Here is a 15,843-nt window from a genome sequence, read left to right as displayed (position 1 = left end):
ATTTAGTTACATCCTTTAGCCAAATGTTGGATCAGGTAAAGCTCAACACACATTGATATCATACATATTCAATGCCCAGTATTAACTATTAAGAACTTATAATAGACAACAATGACAGAGTGGCTGCTTGTGTATTCTAGAGCAAGGCCCAAAATTTCGATATCGTTTAATATATCGGTGTACCCAAAAACCGAGATATATCGGATATATCGGATATCTCGGTTTTTTTGGTGACCAGTCCAAAGTTTCTAAAATATCGGATATCTCACCGATATATCTCGGATATCTCGGATATCTCGCCGATATATCTCGGATATATCGGATATGTCGGAAATTTCAATATTAAATTATTAAAAATTGGTCAAAAAGTCAACCGATATATATCGATTATATCGGAAATATCGATTATATCGGCGATATAAACTTTCATATCGGAAATTCCGATATATCTCGGAAAAAAAGGGGTTTAATATTCGGTGGATATATCTCGGAAATATCGATCTCGGTGTACCAATTTACCGAGATATATCGGCGAGATATCGGATTTCTCGGCGATATTTTGGGCCATGTTCTAGAGTGAGCACGATCCTCTACCAAGAAATGAAGTTCATTCATATCAGAATGAATATCATTCATTTTGGTTTTCGGGCCTATGCAAAACAAAAAAAATCACCATGGATTGTTGGAACTTAAAAGTAGTTATTACTGAATTTGTTAGTATGATATATTTTATGGAATTTGGCCATGTACATAGTAAATATAATAAAGATGCTTATCTTTTTTTTGATAAACTGCCCTGATTGTATTAATTTGTACATAACTTCTTACAATCAAAACAATTAACATTAACCTGAAAACAAGAAAAGAAAACTCGAAATTAAAACAGTTGAAACCAACAGAAGTCAGTAAATATATGGTAGTCTCGACATAGACTCCACCGACTCCAAGCAAACCACCAGAAGACACCTCGACCACATTGGAAACCCCATCCTTTTCTCTTGGTGGTTTTATAGTTGCTCCTTCTTCCACCGTGTTGGATCTCCCATGGTGACGACTCAATGACGAGTCATCGTCGCACAAAGATAAAACTCCACAACAACAAAGTCGATTAGCAATTCCAAACCTGGAATGCCCCACCAAAGGCCCAACTAGTGAGCTGACTGACGAAGAAACCCAAACCAAAGAATCGGAGAGGGGGTAGAAAATGGGAGAGAGCCATGGCTTTGAACAAACAAATCATAATGCCAAACCAAATCCCGGACATAACGGGTCTGAACCCATGGCCTTGACGCCGATAGAGAGATGTTGGACCAAGTAAATCCAAAGTGAAACTACCACTACCAGCTGCATACCAAAAACCAACTAAACCCAACTTATTTAAGGTCTTGAGATAGTGTAAGATCTGCAAAATGTGGGAAGGTGGCTGCACCAAAGGAGACAACCACAAAACCCACCTCCAGATCCACTGAAGATAGAGACCAATGTTGGTTGATATAAACTCTCCTACATACCAACAGAAAGGAGGAAGCTTTTCTTCTTCTTTTTCTTCTTCATCACTTCCAATTAGTAGATCTACTGGAATCAAAGAGTTTTGGGTTGTGGAGGCTGTGAATGGTAGGGTTTAGATTGTGGTAACCTAATTAAATTGGGTAGCTCTAGGTGGAGAAGAGAGTTTAAAGGAGAAGAAGGGGAAAGGGGAAAAGGGAAGTAGAGAGATCTGCTATTCCCCGCAGGAAGGGTAGCTGCTTTAAGCCGCAGGAGAGCTGTCCGCCATTTTCAAAGAGGAAGCTTTTTTCCTAACAGTTTAACACCATAAAGATGCTTATCAACTTTGCAGTTCTAGAGGTTAATGATGGTTGTACCTAATTTGTTCTCTCGCAATGCTCACTTGCAAAACATTGTGAAGGAAAAATGGAGGAGGGGTCTGTAACCTCAAGACTTGCTGACGGTAGAAAATATTTGTAGTGCTAATTCTTCAAAATGAGAAAAATGTGATAATAAAAGAGAACAATAACAAATCAGTTTAGCTAGCGTAGAGAACAGCTTGGAATCTTCAAATTGATAAATTTTATCAGGAAGACAGGCATGGCTAGCCTATAAGGACTGTTATACCATATTCCAATAAGCATAGTAGACTACATTGATCAACAACATACATATTCCTACAATTAAAATCAGTTCACTGATGCCACCAGTTCACCTATATCTACCGTAGGTAACCACCAAAAATCCAGTGAATGAATCAGAATGGACAAAGGACATCTCAAGGGCGAAGAACTTGTTTGCAAAAACTGCATATCATGGAGAAGAAGAAAAGAAGACGCAAAATGATATCAAATTCTTTAGAAACTACAGGATATATTGTTTTTTGATTGATAGAAACTAAAAGTACTACATCATACTACTTCGCTTTGATTTTCCAGTTGTGGGCAGTCCGAGGTCCAGTTGTGATGCCTTCATAATATCGTGGTTCAAGTCTTCCATTGTTCCATTTCTTGATAAAGCTAGAGAAGTAGCTGCGTGCATCTTCAGATGAAAGATCTGAGAAAAATATTCTTTTCTTTTCCTTCAACCAGGTTGCAAACTCATTGTTTTTAGAGAAGTAATCGTCACTTGATAACTCTGGGAAGCCCTGTTCAAGGAGAAAACCAAGCATGAACTAAATGTATGACTTTCATTCTGACTATCAAGAAGACTAATGAACACTAAAAAAAAGAACAAAGAAATCTCAATGTGAGGATACAAAGTTAAGCTCAACAGATTCAAAATCACATGTATTAGATTATTAGTTTCTTTGTGCTTAATGTACATAAAAAGGAGGGATACACGATATGTCCAGATTATCAGATAAACAATAAATTAGTGTGGGGTCGGGGTGGGTTGGGGTAAGGGATTGTACACACAAAAGTCCCGGACTCGAGGAGAGCATGTGGGCAAATAAAATTATCAAACTATGGTAGTGACCACATTCTTAACAAAGATAGAAGAGTGGAGAGGAGTGATTTGCGTGTTGGTAGTAACTACAAGTTTTTAAGGTATTTTAACGACTACGTTCTTCGCCAAGGCTCAAAACATCGATATCGATAAATATATTGGTGTACTCAAAACTGATATATATCGGATATATCTATTTTTTTGGTAACCAGTCCAAACTATTTAAAATATCGGAAATATCAGATATATTGGAAATATAATATCGGAAATATCGGAAATATATTGGAAATATCGAATTTATATTAAAAAATAGTCAAAAAGTCAACCGATATATATCGGATATATTGATTATATCGGCGATATAAAATTTTATATCGGAAATTCCGATATATATCGGAAAAAAAATTCTATATTCGGTGGATATATATCAGAAATATCAATGTCGGTGTACCAAAATACCGATAGTAGGCCTACATTACAAGAGAACAACCGAAAAATAAATATTTACAAGCGATAAAACAAAACCTAAGAAGAAAAAAAACAAAAAACCCCATACATGCATTGTCACCCCATGTCTAAAAACATAAGACGGTCCCATCTAAGGGTGGAATTTGAGCCGAGGGCTAGGAGCTCGGCTTGGGCTTGGCTCGTTTAAGCTCGGCTCAAGCTCGCTCGTTTACTATATGAGCCGAGCTCGAGCTCAAATAAAAGCTCGTGTAACAAATAAGCTTGATGAAGCTTGGCTTGTTTAGTTCAAATAGCATATTTATAGTGTAAAATAACCGAGGGCTCGGAGCTCGGCTTGAGCTTGGCTCGTTTAAGCTCGGCTCGACCTCACTCGTTTAACTATATGAGCCGAGCTCGAGCTCAATTTAAAGCTCGTGTAATTAGCGAGCCGAGCTTGAGCATGGTAAAGCTCGGTTTGTTTAGCTCGAATTCCACCCTTAGACTCCCATCTAGCAACAAAAGACTCAAAGAAGCATCCTCTAAGAAGACTTTAGACCACTGAAATAACAAAGCTTTTATCGAGAGAATTGTCTTCTTACACAAAATAAAAATGCCATCAAAGTGACGACGGTTTCGCTCTAGCCAAATGCCCCACATGATCGCAAAAGGTAATAAGCTCCACATGCGATTTCCAGAAGAAGAGAAAGGACCGTGACTCCAACCTTTAAGCAAATCCAATACCCAGCCCGGGCATACCCAAGACATTCCAGACTCTAAAAGAAAAGCAGACTCTAAAAGAACGCACGTCGGCCCCAAAAGGAAGACCCAAATACGTACAAGGAAACGAATCCGCTTGACAATCTAACACCGATGCAAGACGGCTCAAAAAGGGAACACTCCCCACATACATCTTACTCTTGGCAAGATTAACACGAAGCCCAGAAACTGCCTCAAAACAACAAAGAATGCCCCTCCACCACCTAACGACCCACCTCCCGGCCAAGAAAAATTAAAGTATCATCGACAAATTGGAGGTGAGAAATGCGGACCATGTCACTACCCACTCTAAAACCTTCTAAGATACCGCTCGAGTTGGCTCGCGAAATCATTCTACCGAAAACTTCCACTACCAAAATAAATAGGAGAGGGAAGAGTGGATCACTTGCCTAATACCTCTCGAACTCTTAAAGAAACCTGCTGGAGATCCATTTACTATAACGGAAAAGGATATCGATGATATACACTTCCACATCCATCTTCTCCATTTCACCCCAAACCCCATCTTCCCTAAGACATAGTCGAGGAACCTCCAACTAACATGATCATAAGCCTTCGTTAAATCAACTTTACAAACAATACCCAGCTCACCACTCCTCTGCTTATCACCAATAGTCTCATTAGCTATGAGGATTCTATCAAGAACCTGTCTATCGCTAATGAAAGCCCCTTGCTCTTGAGAAATAATTTTACACAAAACTTTTTTCATCTTCAAAGACAAAACCTTAGATAAAATCTTGTAAGCACTCCCGATCAAACTAATCGGTCTCAAGTCACTAATATCATCCGCGTCACAAATTTTAGGAATAAGAGCAATGAACGTGTTATTCAAATGATGTGCAAGGAACCCCGTATCAAATAAGTCTTTCACCATGCTCATAAAATCCACACGAACAGTCTCCCAACACTTTTTGTAAAACTCAATCGGAAACCCATCAATACTAGTAAGTTGATGCACGAAAAGTACACAGGACCGCATATTTGATGATATGGATCAGGTGAAGACCATTTTCCTAATGTCTTCATCTCAACCTTTGATGAAATTTGTCCGTATCTTGGTGCAGATCCTTTTCCGAGGAAATGCTATTTCACAGTTATTTGACTTATCTCTGACAAACAAGTTGCATAAGTAGACGCTTCTGTCTTCATTGTAATTTAGACTTGGCGAATACAAGCAGCAGTTAATCTAGTTTTTTTATGATCCCTACATGTACACTGCTACTCTATACCTATGAAGGTGATATTTTTGGTAACAATGAACTAATTTAGTTAATACTCTCATTGCTACTTCAATCATTAAACAAAAAAATAAAATAAACTTAAGACTCACAAGGCGACTATTTTGTTCGCGAAGCTTGTCATCATGCTTTTCCTTTGAGTTTTTCCCTGAAATGCAAATTCAGTACGTTTAGAATAACGTCCTATCGAATCAGGGCAACCAAAAACAAGAAGCTAATATTAACTGAACTGAATAGAAGATGCAAATAGAGTATATATATGAAAGTTCTATTGATTTGAAGAAATGATCGATCTTGTTATAATTATTTAACTATACCTTTGTGATGGGTGTGTTTAGAATGCTTATTTGATTTGTTATCCTTTGTTTTATCATCTCTCTTACTACTACTACTACTTCTTCTTTCCTTGTCGTCGTCTCTTGTTCTATGATGCTTCTTGCTTCTGCTCTCACCTGGAAATAAACAAATTTAAGAAAACAGAATATAGATGATGATGATGATGATGATGATAATTTAGGAAGTGGGTATTATTATTACCTTCTTCTGTAGGTGGTGATTCTGAAGAACGTCTTTTCCTCGATTTCTTCTCACTGCTCCCCATTCTATTCTCAGACCATGGGAATAATAATAATACTAGTCCGTCCTCGTCTTACCATATAGCAAAATCTCGATAGCCGGTTTCTATTTTCTTCTAATAAAATAATAATAATAATCTAAAACTTCTATGATGAAATGCCCAATATGTCCTCAATAGGCATCAAATACATCAATTAAAACTTTAAACACCCATTGATTGCGTTCATCGGTTTTTGAGCTAAATGTATACTAATGTTATGGTTGTCCTATTTAAAAATGTGCATGCTGCCTAATCTTGATCCATGCTTAGATGGGAAACTTTTTAATGGCATTTCCTTTCTTTCTTTAGAAAGACCTTATTTGAAAAAATGTTGGACATCTTCTCACAAAGTAGAGTCATTCTTTTTCCGGTTAAATTTCTATGAATGCAATGAAAAAACATCACCTTGAAACTGTGTATGTCATACTAATATGTCTTCAAAATTGTGTTTTTTTCGTTTTCTATCTGTTTGCAGATATGTTGAAGTGAATCTAGTAGCTGTTCGCAAGCCTTTTGAATGTCCAATATGCTTAGGTGCGTACTTCGGTTAATGATGATGATGGTTAACTATTAGAACTAGTAGTTATTGGTTTTGAGGTCATTTATTAGTGTTGTTCCACTGCTCTGATACTCTTGAGAAACTATATATGCAACGATCACCTAATCTTGAATATTTTAGGATCATGAAGTAGAGAATGTGCACATGATTGGTAATAGTATGAAGGATCTACTTAGTATGGAAGTCATACTTATTACAGTGATGCAATTCCCTCTGTATACATTTTTCTCCCTTTTTTAATTCTCATACTTATTACCCCCTGTACCTTGTATTTCTCCTTTTTCCTTTTTGGGTTTTTTAGACCTGCCCCCCCCCCCCATTTCAAAGATGAATTAGACTTGCCCCCCCCCCAAATTCAGGGAAATTAGACTTGCCCCTCCAAACTCAGACTCCGTCTAAGTCAATGCAGTTTGACCGTCATCTCCTTGTGAAATGTCCTAACTACCCTTTGACTAAGCCCGAAGTTTGGGGGCAAGTCTAATTCATCTTGAAAAATGGGGGCAGTCTCTAAAACCCTAATTTTTTTTTACTTAATGTTTGTCTTTTGCTAATGAGTTCAGAGTTCAGAGTGAAACATAAGGAGAGTAACAGAGTGAAACATAAGGAGAGTAACACTTATAATATACTTAATTATCAATCTGGGAAACTAATTGTTAGTATCATCTGAAAAGTGCCAGTAATTGGTAACACAACAGTTTACTTGAAGGGATCCTTTACTTGAAACACACCTAGGAAAAGATGGTACTAACAACAATAGCCTCGCAACCGTGCCATCCAACTTTCTCTTGCTTTCTCAACCCCTCAAAAATATTGAAGTATATTCCTAAGAACCTTACCCATTCCAATATCATCACTAGAAGAATAGCAACAATAGCAGTTGTGAACACAATTTTGCTAGCAAGAGAAACCATGTTCAACATGGATGTAGCATCTAGATTCGACTTTAGAATGGCGGTTCAGGATCGGACACGAAGAAGCAGAGGGTACAATCGAAGACCATGCATGAGAACTCTTAGAAGTGAAAGATTTAATCGAATTAGAGCAATGGCGTGACGCACAAAAGGAGCTTCGCAGGAGCTCATCCTACCTTAAACAAGACATTTACACACTAATACAAGCAAAACCAGGAAGTGAGAAGCCTCCGCTTAGGTTGCTCTACTCCAAGCTTTTCAACAACGTTACTAGAGTAAGTAGCCAAATGTCATACTTCGGGTCTAGAGTTTTGGATTAAGATTTTAACAGGTCACTTTCGAGGAGGGCAAACAAGCGATGGTTTTACCCATCTGAAAATATGTTAGCCGCGCCGTGTCAAGTGACCTATCTTTCATGTTACTCTGATTGCGCCAGTTAAAGACCAAAAAACAGACCCAAAGTCGCGATGCCATTGGCCTCCAATCTTAAAACAATTGATAAATGCACCTCTATTTTTTTTCCATCTTTTTGTGGTTCTAACATAACTGGAATTTTTGCAACTAGATTATGCAGCAAGGAGTAAGGATGTCGTTGGCTGTAAGGAGTCTTTTCAAAACATAGTTCCTTGATGACATTTTATCAAAATTATAAATTCATTCTTTCAAATAAGGGATCCCTTCAAGTAAATTGTTGTGTTACCAATTACTGGCTCTTTTTAGATGATACTAACAATTAGTCTCCCAGATTGATAATTAAGTATATTATAAGTGTTACTCTCCTTATGTTTCACTCTGTTACTCTCCTTATGTTTCACTCTGAACTCTGAACTCTGAACTCATTAGCAAAAGACAGACATCAAGTAAAAAAAAATTAGGGTTTTTAGACTTGCCCCCCCATTTCAAAGATGAATTAGACTTGCCCCCAAATTGGGGAACTTAGACTTGCCCCCAAACCTCGGACTCCGGTCAAAGGGTAGTTAGGACATTTCACAAGGAGATGAGTCAAAAAACTGCATTGACTTAGGCGGAGTCCGAGTTTGGGGGCAAGTCTAATTTCCAATTTGGGGCAAGTCTAATTCATCTTTGAAATGAGGGGGCAGGTCTAAAAACCCTTCCTTTTTTATTAGTATAATTTTAAGCTCACTTGGCAAAATAAAATAAAATATATACAGAAGTAGTGTACAGAGATTGCTTGCTTGTTTCTACCTATGGAGCTAGGTTTACACATAAGCACCATACACACAAATAGCCCACAAGCATTGCAAAGAAAACCTAAATTACATGTATGCTATTCTAGGTGTATGTATAGTGGACACCAATACGCCACCTCCAGCTAATTACATGCTCAAGATAGTGGATTAAAAAAGTTTGTGTATATACTTTTGAATTCTGAACGACTAAGGGACCCAAGGGCCATCTTGAAAGACTTTTGTAAAAATTCTCTTACGAAAGTGGTAATGGTGGTTTAGACCATAGTACAAAATATCCCGATATATCGTGATATTTGGGGATATCTATTCATATTTCAGAAAAAGATATTTAAATATCCGCTATATTTTTAGATATATATCATTTGCAAATATCGGGTTATATTTCGATAATATTTGCGATATTTGTGATATTTAGAGATATTTGGCGATATTTTGTATATATAACAATTTTATTTAATATTTACCATTATATTTCAAATAAATATAAATAATGTATCATGATATATCAAGAAATATCAACGATATTTGTCGATATTTTGGATATATCCACTATATTTGCATGTGAAACAATGTCAAATATCCCCAAAAAGAGAGATATATCCACGATACATATCCAGAAATTGAATATCGATAAATACCCATATCCTGATATTTTGTACTATAGTTTAGACCTCCACCATTACTTTCCTGTCCAAACTTGGAACCAAAGATTGAGATAGTTGACACTTTTATTAACTAGAGCACTAAAGATTACTTTAGTTAGCCGGGTGTTGTACTTGCCTTTAGCAAGAAGTAATGGAATTTCTTCCCCTTCCCCTTCCCCTTCCTCTCCAACCTGCCGGGTGAGGGCGATGGAATGGAATATCCACTTGTACATCTCGCACACGGCCATTACTACATGGTACACACAGGAAACAGAGAAGTTAATCTAAATAGTACAGTTCCTCCTTCGACTCTGTCCCAATAAGCTACTCTAGTTCTGTAATGTACCTTTATAAGTTATTCTGTGTAATCTGTTTCGATCTACCCCCAGTCAATGTCATAACTACTAATTCTGTCGTTTTAACTGCTTTTTATTTTATCTTATATATATATAATTTGTAAAACTATCCCAATGCTATTAGTAAGATACAAACCAAACCCTGAAATGTATATCTCATAATTTTTTAAATGTTTTGGTGTATGAGTTCAATTTTCTCTTTCACTTAGTAATATGACCGAATTCAGCAGCAATCTTTAGTTTTATATTTCAATTGCACGTTGGTGGTTTGTTAGATTTTTAAATGGAATGAGACTCATTTCTTTGAGTGTACTATTCTTGCCATTGATGTCATTGTGTACAGACTAACATATAACCTGTTCTTGGATGTTTCAAGGTATAATGAAGGAAACGAGGACTTTACAGGATTGCATGCATCGCTTCTGTAGGGATTGCATCAAGAAAGAAATGGGACTAGGGTATTTACAACACAATTCCCACTCCTAAATTTTATCAGAGTTCTTGGAGTTACGATTTTTCATATAACGGAAGCGATACGTAGACATGTCACTGACAGATAATTCACCACTGAACCTACAGGGAATTAAGTGCTAATTTTGTGAAGATTATCTTCCCACCATGAAAATAATCTTCAGAAAAAAGCTACTCAGTCGTACATTTCTAGTCTTTGCAAATAAGCGAGTAGTCGTGGATCAGTCACTTTAAGAGTAGAAATCTTGACAAATTGTTGTTATCCGAATATGTCGACCTTTCTTGAGATGATCTCTTGATATACAAATCATATTGACAATATTTATTCCCTAAGTGATAGTGTAGGTGTAATAGTGGCCCCCAAGGATGGGATGCCTGAGTATGTCTCAGTAACTTGAATATAGCACGAATTTATACCCAAGGACTCTTTTACATGAACTACAGAACTACTGTAGATTTCAAAATGAATTTTAGCACTAATCTCTGAAGTTCGGGGAAGCATTAGAATACACTTGACCGTTGGTTTGAAACCTAACACCCTGAAGCAGGCCACCGCCTAGATTCATCTTATATTGGAACGGTGTCCATCTCAAATGCCAACATTCTGTCATGTCTGGCACCTTTGTTTTTCCTTTGGAAAAGTATCTGGGTAGGAATTTGTTTAGCTGTTTGACGAAATATTCCTTATCCTAACAAACGACATATTTTTCTCAGAAACAATGAGTGTCCTGTGTGCCATGTGCGCATAGAAAGCAGGAGCTCATTGAGGGAGGACATAAGATACAATAAAATGATTTTAGCTTTATTTGGAGAGGTTGAGAAGAATGAAGAACAGGTACTAACTCAATTTACATGCGTATATTGTAGTTACTTTATTTCCTATTGGCTATTAGGTTGTTTTTATTGTATTTCTAGCTAACATTTCCCCTGTTTATACTATAACAGGCTCCGGTGCCTGATAAAGACACATCAGTTCGTGGTAAGCAGGTAACTTTCACATTTATAGAATCCAACTGCGTGAAAAGATTGGTATAATGGTTAAAGTGTACTCACTACAAGAAAATCGGCCTTTCTCCATGAACTAAAGCAGCAGTAAAGAACATAGGACATAGGGGTAATAAATTAAGGACAACTGCAGTCAAGTCCTTCTGTATCTTTGAGGACTAGATATTTGAAAATTTCACTTCCTTAGGTATATGTCAGTGTTAGGAAATAATTTTTCCATGGAGTTGCTCAATATTAGACAGATATGCTATACGCTTTTGCAAATGCCATCACCGATACACAGTATTAATAATACGTACAGCTGTCTGAATTGTGTGTCCTTGGTCAGATATAATCATATAAGCAATCATTTGACACTATATAATTTCCCCTCGATAGTACAATCAAGTACAAGTCACTTGTCTTCTGTTTAATTTATGTCAAAGCAGAATATACTCCCTTTTTTTTTTTTTTAAGGTGAAGTAACAAGAAGTAGACAAATTTCGTCTCCTTCTATTTCTCTTTGTTGGTTGTTATAATTTGAAGTTGTATTGCTGACATTGTGATTGAGACTCAACTATATTTGAATTTGAACTGTACAGGTGCAAAATGAAGGTTGTCAAAGCAATCAAGGGTCAAACGAATGAGAATGTGGGTGGAACGATTTGAAGCAGAACATCTTAGAGAATAAAACATGAGAGCCTTCATTATTTGAAAGCTTGACTTTATGGTTTGATTTATCTTATCATTGGCTTTTTCATTTGTTCCTTCCCTTCATCTTCCCAACAAAACTAGTTTTCAGAAAATATAAATTCCCTGCCGGAGCTTATTAAATATATTAGTCATTTGGTCTATTACATTATTAAGTTTGTTTGTGAGTTGAGACTAGTATAACGTCTGAATGAACTTATTGCTAAGTATAATATCGTTAAGCTTATATGTCAAAGCTAGTAGCCAGCTAATCGGTTAAATGGTCACAAAACTTGAAGCAGACACCGGTCACTCCCACTGATAAAATTCTGAGGGACACAAGGGAAAATGTAGGTCATCCTCCTCCCCCAGTCACTTTGAGGAGTGAATGGAACATATGAAGAAGCTAGAAAACGTATGTTCCATAAAGACGAGCCGGAATCTAGAGCCTAGAAGCCAAGGGACTGGACACTTACATTTCTTCACCCTGATCAAATGGAACTCTGGCTAATTCAAATTAGCCCAGAGTGGATCCACATTGAAAGTTCCACTCTGGCTATTCAGATTGATAGCCGAGAGAAAAACTTACCAGCTTAACTGAGAAACTTATTATCTTTGTCAATGGCCGATCCTACAATAAAATTTATGGACGTTGCAACACTTCTTCATCAAGATAATGTTAGCTACCTTAACGTTCCCTTCTACTCTGTCTTTTTCATGGAGATAATAGTAGCTACCGTAACTTTCCATTCTATTCTATGTTCACGGAGATAATATTGGCTACCTTGACATCACCTTCTATAGTTCTATTCTATGTACTGTTAATCTAGAAGTACATGGTGGTAAATGGTGTGGTAGAGACTGATAAATCTCTACAGTTGTTTTGAGCCAGGTCTCTTAAAATGATTTGATTTTAGTACTGATAGCGATCTACGGTGGTGGGGAATAGTATTATGAGTAATTTTTAGTACCAAAAAGACGAAAGACACTTTAATAGACTACATACCCTATGTACAATTTGATTAATTTCTGGTCGCATGATAATCAAATATTACGAAGGTTTTAATAGTCTATAGAGATATTCAGCCGGAAGGGGGGCCTAGTAGTTTTCAATCCTAAGATCCTCCTGCAAACAGTTTCAAATTTATTGAGGAGCATCGGAACTTGCAAGATCAAGAAATTAAATGCCAACAGGATCAAGAATGAGACAGCTAGACCTGAGATATATATTTCAAGACAAGAATTTGTGCCTAAAATATTTCCATTTCACAGGACATTTCCTATAGTTAGGGCTTTATGGGGATGGCCCATAGCAAACAAAATAAAATGGACTTTTTAACAAATCGTGACTACCGTATCATGTGCTCATTTCAGAATTTCACTCGGTTTCCTACTCCGTTTCTAACAAGGAATCATAAGTGGGATCAAACTCTTTACAAACGCTATAAATAATCCTCCAACCTTCGTCTTTGAAGGTTCAAAAACTAGCTCCCACTTCTACCTTTTTTCAAAATCACAACCCTAGAAATAGAAAAAAGAAAACCAAATAGTCGTCATGGTTACAGATTCAAGCTCTAAAAACCCTGTTAATACCATCAAGTTTATAATCAGCTATGGTGGCAAAATACTTCCCCGTCACACTGATGGTAAACTCCGATATCATGGTGGTGAAACTCGTGTCATTACAATCAATCGTTCAATCACGGTTACGGATTTATTGATCAAATTAGGAGAAGTGAATGGTTCGTCTGTAAGCTTGCGTTGTCAATTACCCGGTGAAGACATAGATACATTGATATCGGTTGTTAGCGACGAAGACCTATCATGTGTTATTGAGGAATACGATATAGCCAGTCAAGCTAATGGATCACCGAAGATTAGAGGTTTTTTATATCCACCAAAAATCGTCAATAAAATCTCTTCACCTCCATCAGCTACTTCCTCAAAAGCCAATTCCGCTGCTAAAACTTATTTCTACTACCCACATATTTACGCCCCACACCACAGGGCCATGCCTATGCCCAGGTTTGCTACTCCAGCTCCAGCTGCTGCTGCTGCTACTACCCCACACCCCAGGGCCATGCCTATGCCCAGGTTTGCTACTCCGGCTCCAGTTGCTGCTGCTGCTACTACCCCACACCCCAGGGCCATGCCTATGCCCAGGTTTGCTACTCCGGCTCCAGTTGCTGCTGCTGCTACTACCCCACACCCCAGGGCCATGCCTATGCCCAGGTTTGCTACTCCAGCTCCAGCTGCTGCTGCTGCTACTACCCCACACCCCAGGGCCATGCCTATGCCCAGGTTTGCTACTCCGGCTCCAGTTGCTGCTGCTGCTGCTACTACCCCACACCCCAGGGCCATGCCTATGCCCAGGTTTGCTACTCCAGCTCCAGTTGCTGCTACTGCTACTACTACTGCAATTGGATATCCGGTTTCGAAGAGAGAGACAACCAAGGCGTGTTATCATCAGTATCCAGGAAACGCTATGAGGGTTTCTTCACGTCTTGTAGCCAATGGCAATAACAGTAACTTTTATTCTGGTTGAAGAAAAGTATATAGAAAGGATGTAATTTTGGAACTTTGTAAATTGTTTCTGAGGAATGGATTCCAATTTTAAGTGAATCCACTGCCATTAATGAAATATTTTTTACCTTCACTTCTTCTCCGTGTTCTTGTGTTTTTTACGGTTCGGTTATGTTTGAGAGAATATTTACTTGACTTTGAGAGTAGTATCAGCATGCAGATTTATTTATTTTTTATTTATTATTATTTATTTTTTATAAATTAAGCTAGGGGGTTGATAAGGCCCTCACCTGATTTTATTAAGATAATCTTATGTACAGCCTATTAGCTACCTCCTCTTTAACAATGGTATCACTTTCAAGGTCGAGAGGAGGCACAAAATACACAATGTTCTCATCCAAGCATCCACCTAAAGAAGCTAGGTGATCGGCTAGACGATTAGTTTCCCTAAATACATGAATAAAAGAGATGCTCTCAAATTCAGTACATAGCTTCTAGATGTTTAGAACCAGATTTAGGCAATACCAAGGAGGGGGTGCAATCTTGTTAATACTCTGTGCAACATGCACGGAGTATGACGCCACTATCACCTTCTTGAAGTTGGCCTGTAAACAGCCTTCCATGCCCTTTTTGATTGCCATAAGTTCTAATGTAGTGATACATTTAGTTGAGTTGCTACCGTTAAAAGTCAGTAGAACATTGCCCTCATGGTTGTGTATTACTCCACCTATTCTAGTTGAGGAGGCAATCAAGGAACAAACCATCTGCATTCAATTTAACTGTATCAGAATTAGGTTTAATCCATGCCAATTAGCATCCACCTTGTTGCTGAAAGAAATGTTCAAACCCAATCTCTCGAGTAAGCAATTTGCGAGTATGATTACAGTCGGCAACTATAGTAAGTTGTGCTTGCAAATAGCTAGAGTTTTAATTATCTAATATGCTTGTCCTTCACTACTTTGGCTTGGCATCTTGAGTTTTGAAACCATCGATTATTTCTCTCACCAAATGTAGTTTATCCTTTGCACGGACATAGACTTTATTTGAGTACGGTATCTTAGTCTGTATTATTTCTCTTGCCACACAACTTAAGAATACTTGTCCATTCTTGGTTCAAGCTTCAATCATCAAGAACAATATCAATAGCTTATTTGACCCCTTCCACACTTCCCGAGAATATGGACATTCAAAGTATAAGTGCTTAGAGTTCTCCCTCTCTTGGTGACACATTGACAACATAAAGATTGCCTCAAAACCTTCTTCTTAATCAATCGATCCTAAGTAGGAGACTTTTTGAAAACAATTGCCAACATGAGAAGGAATGTTTTGGTATCACCCATTTATCCCAAGCAAGCTTACCCAATATACTTTAAGCGTCGTCCTTTTTTCATAACCTAGTAAGTTGAACTAGGGAAGTGAACTTACCAAACCGTGAAGGTGTCCGGATAATGATGTCATGAATGATATGATCATTTATAAGAG

The 15,843-nt window shown here is 37.6% G+C and overlaps 3 protein-coding genes across 6 annotated transcripts; 2 read left to right on the top strand and 1 right to left on the bottom strand.

Annotated features, from left to right (window-relative positions):
* Positions 1-2,050: 2,050 nt before the first annotated feature.
* Positions 2,051-6,184, bottom strand: SCI1 (splicing regulatory glutamine/lysine-rich-like protein). The gene is made up of 4 exons (XM_086583662.1): positions 5,934-6,184; positions 5,714-5,848; positions 5,489-5,544; positions 2,051-2,632 (listed from the first exon to the last, which is right to left on the bottom strand). Exons 1-4 carry the CDS (start codon positions 5,995-5,997, stop codon positions 2,402-2,404), a joined length of 486 nt encoding a protein of 161 aa, XP_086439788.1. The 5' UTR covers positions 5,998-6,184; the 3' UTR covers positions 2,051-2,401.
* A 255-nt stretch (positions 6,185-6,439) lies between these two features.
* Positions 6,440-11,984, top strand: LOC147478258 (putative E3 ubiquitin-protein ligase RING1a). 4 transcript variants are annotated; one of them, XM_086583990.1, is made up of 5 exons: positions 6,440-6,546; positions 10,070-10,151; positions 10,879-10,999; positions 11,110-11,143; positions 11,751-11,984. In XM_086583990.1, the coding sequence occupies exons 1-5, from the start codon at positions 6,444-6,446 to the stop codon at positions 11,759-11,761; spliced, it is 351 nt and encodes a 116-aa protein (XP_086440116.1). In that variant the 5' UTR covers positions 6,440-6,443; the 3' UTR covers positions 11,762-11,984. The 4 variants fall into 4 exon arrangements, 3 of the variants coding, with proteins under 3 accessions (XP_086440116.1, XP_086440114.1, XP_086440115.1); XM_086583988.1 differs by having other exon boundaries at positions 11,110-11,151; XR_015208703.1 differs by lacking the exon at positions 6,440-6,546 and adding an exon at positions 9,492-9,594 and having other exon boundaries at positions 11,110-11,151.
* Positions 11,985-13,237: 1,253 nt separating this feature from the next.
* Positions 13,238-14,494, top strand: LOC147478257 (uncharacterized). Its single transcript, XM_086583933.1, has one exon. It carries the CDS (start codon positions 13,394-13,396, stop codon positions 14,381-14,383), a length of 990 nt encoding a protein of 329 aa, XP_086440059.1. The 5' UTR covers positions 13,238-13,393; the 3' UTR covers positions 14,384-14,494.
* Positions 14,495-15,843: the final 1,349 nt, after the last annotated feature.

The sequence above is a fragment of the Coptis chinensis genome, chromosome 9 (genome assembly GCF_015680905.1).
Source record: "Coptis chinensis isolate HL-2020 chromosome 9, ASM1568090v1, whole genome shotgun sequence".
Taxonomy (NCBI): domain Eukaryota; kingdom Viridiplantae; phylum Streptophyta; class Magnoliopsida; order Ranunculales; family Ranunculaceae; genus Coptis; species Coptis chinensis.
Note: the sequence above shows the minus strand (reverse complement) of the source record. Positions and strands in the feature narration are given on the sequence as shown.

Bases quoted from the DNA above. Each gene is read 5' to 3' on its own strand.
- SCI1 (XM_086583662.1), bottom strand. From the start codon at position 5,997: ATGGGGAGCAGTGAGAAGAAATCGAGGAAAAGACGTTCTTCAGAATCA. The intron at 5,545-5,713 runs GTATAGTTAAAT...TTTGCATTTCAG, and splicing joins TAAACACACCCATCACAAAG to GGAAAAACTCAAAGGAAAAG. The intron at 2,633-5,488 runs GTGAGTCTTAAG...CTCCTTGAACAG, and splicing joins GCGAACAAAATAGTCGCCTT to GGCTTCCCAGAGTTATCAAG.
- LOC147478258 (XM_086583988.1), top strand. From the start codon at position 6,444: ATGTCTTCAAAATTGTGTTTTTTTCGTTTTCTATCTGTTTGCAGATAT. The intron at 10,152-10,878 runs GTATTTACAACA...TATTTTTCTCAG, and splicing joins AAGAAAGAAATGGGACTAGG to AAACAATGAGTGTCCTGTGT. The intron at 11,000-11,109 runs GTACTAACTCAA...ATACTATAACAG, and splicing joins TTGAGAAGAATGAAGAACAG to GCTCCGGTGCCTGATAAAGA.
- LOC147478257 (XM_086583933.1), top strand. From the start codon at position 13,394: ATGGTTACAGATTCAAGCTCTAAAAACCCTGTTAATACCATCAAGTTT.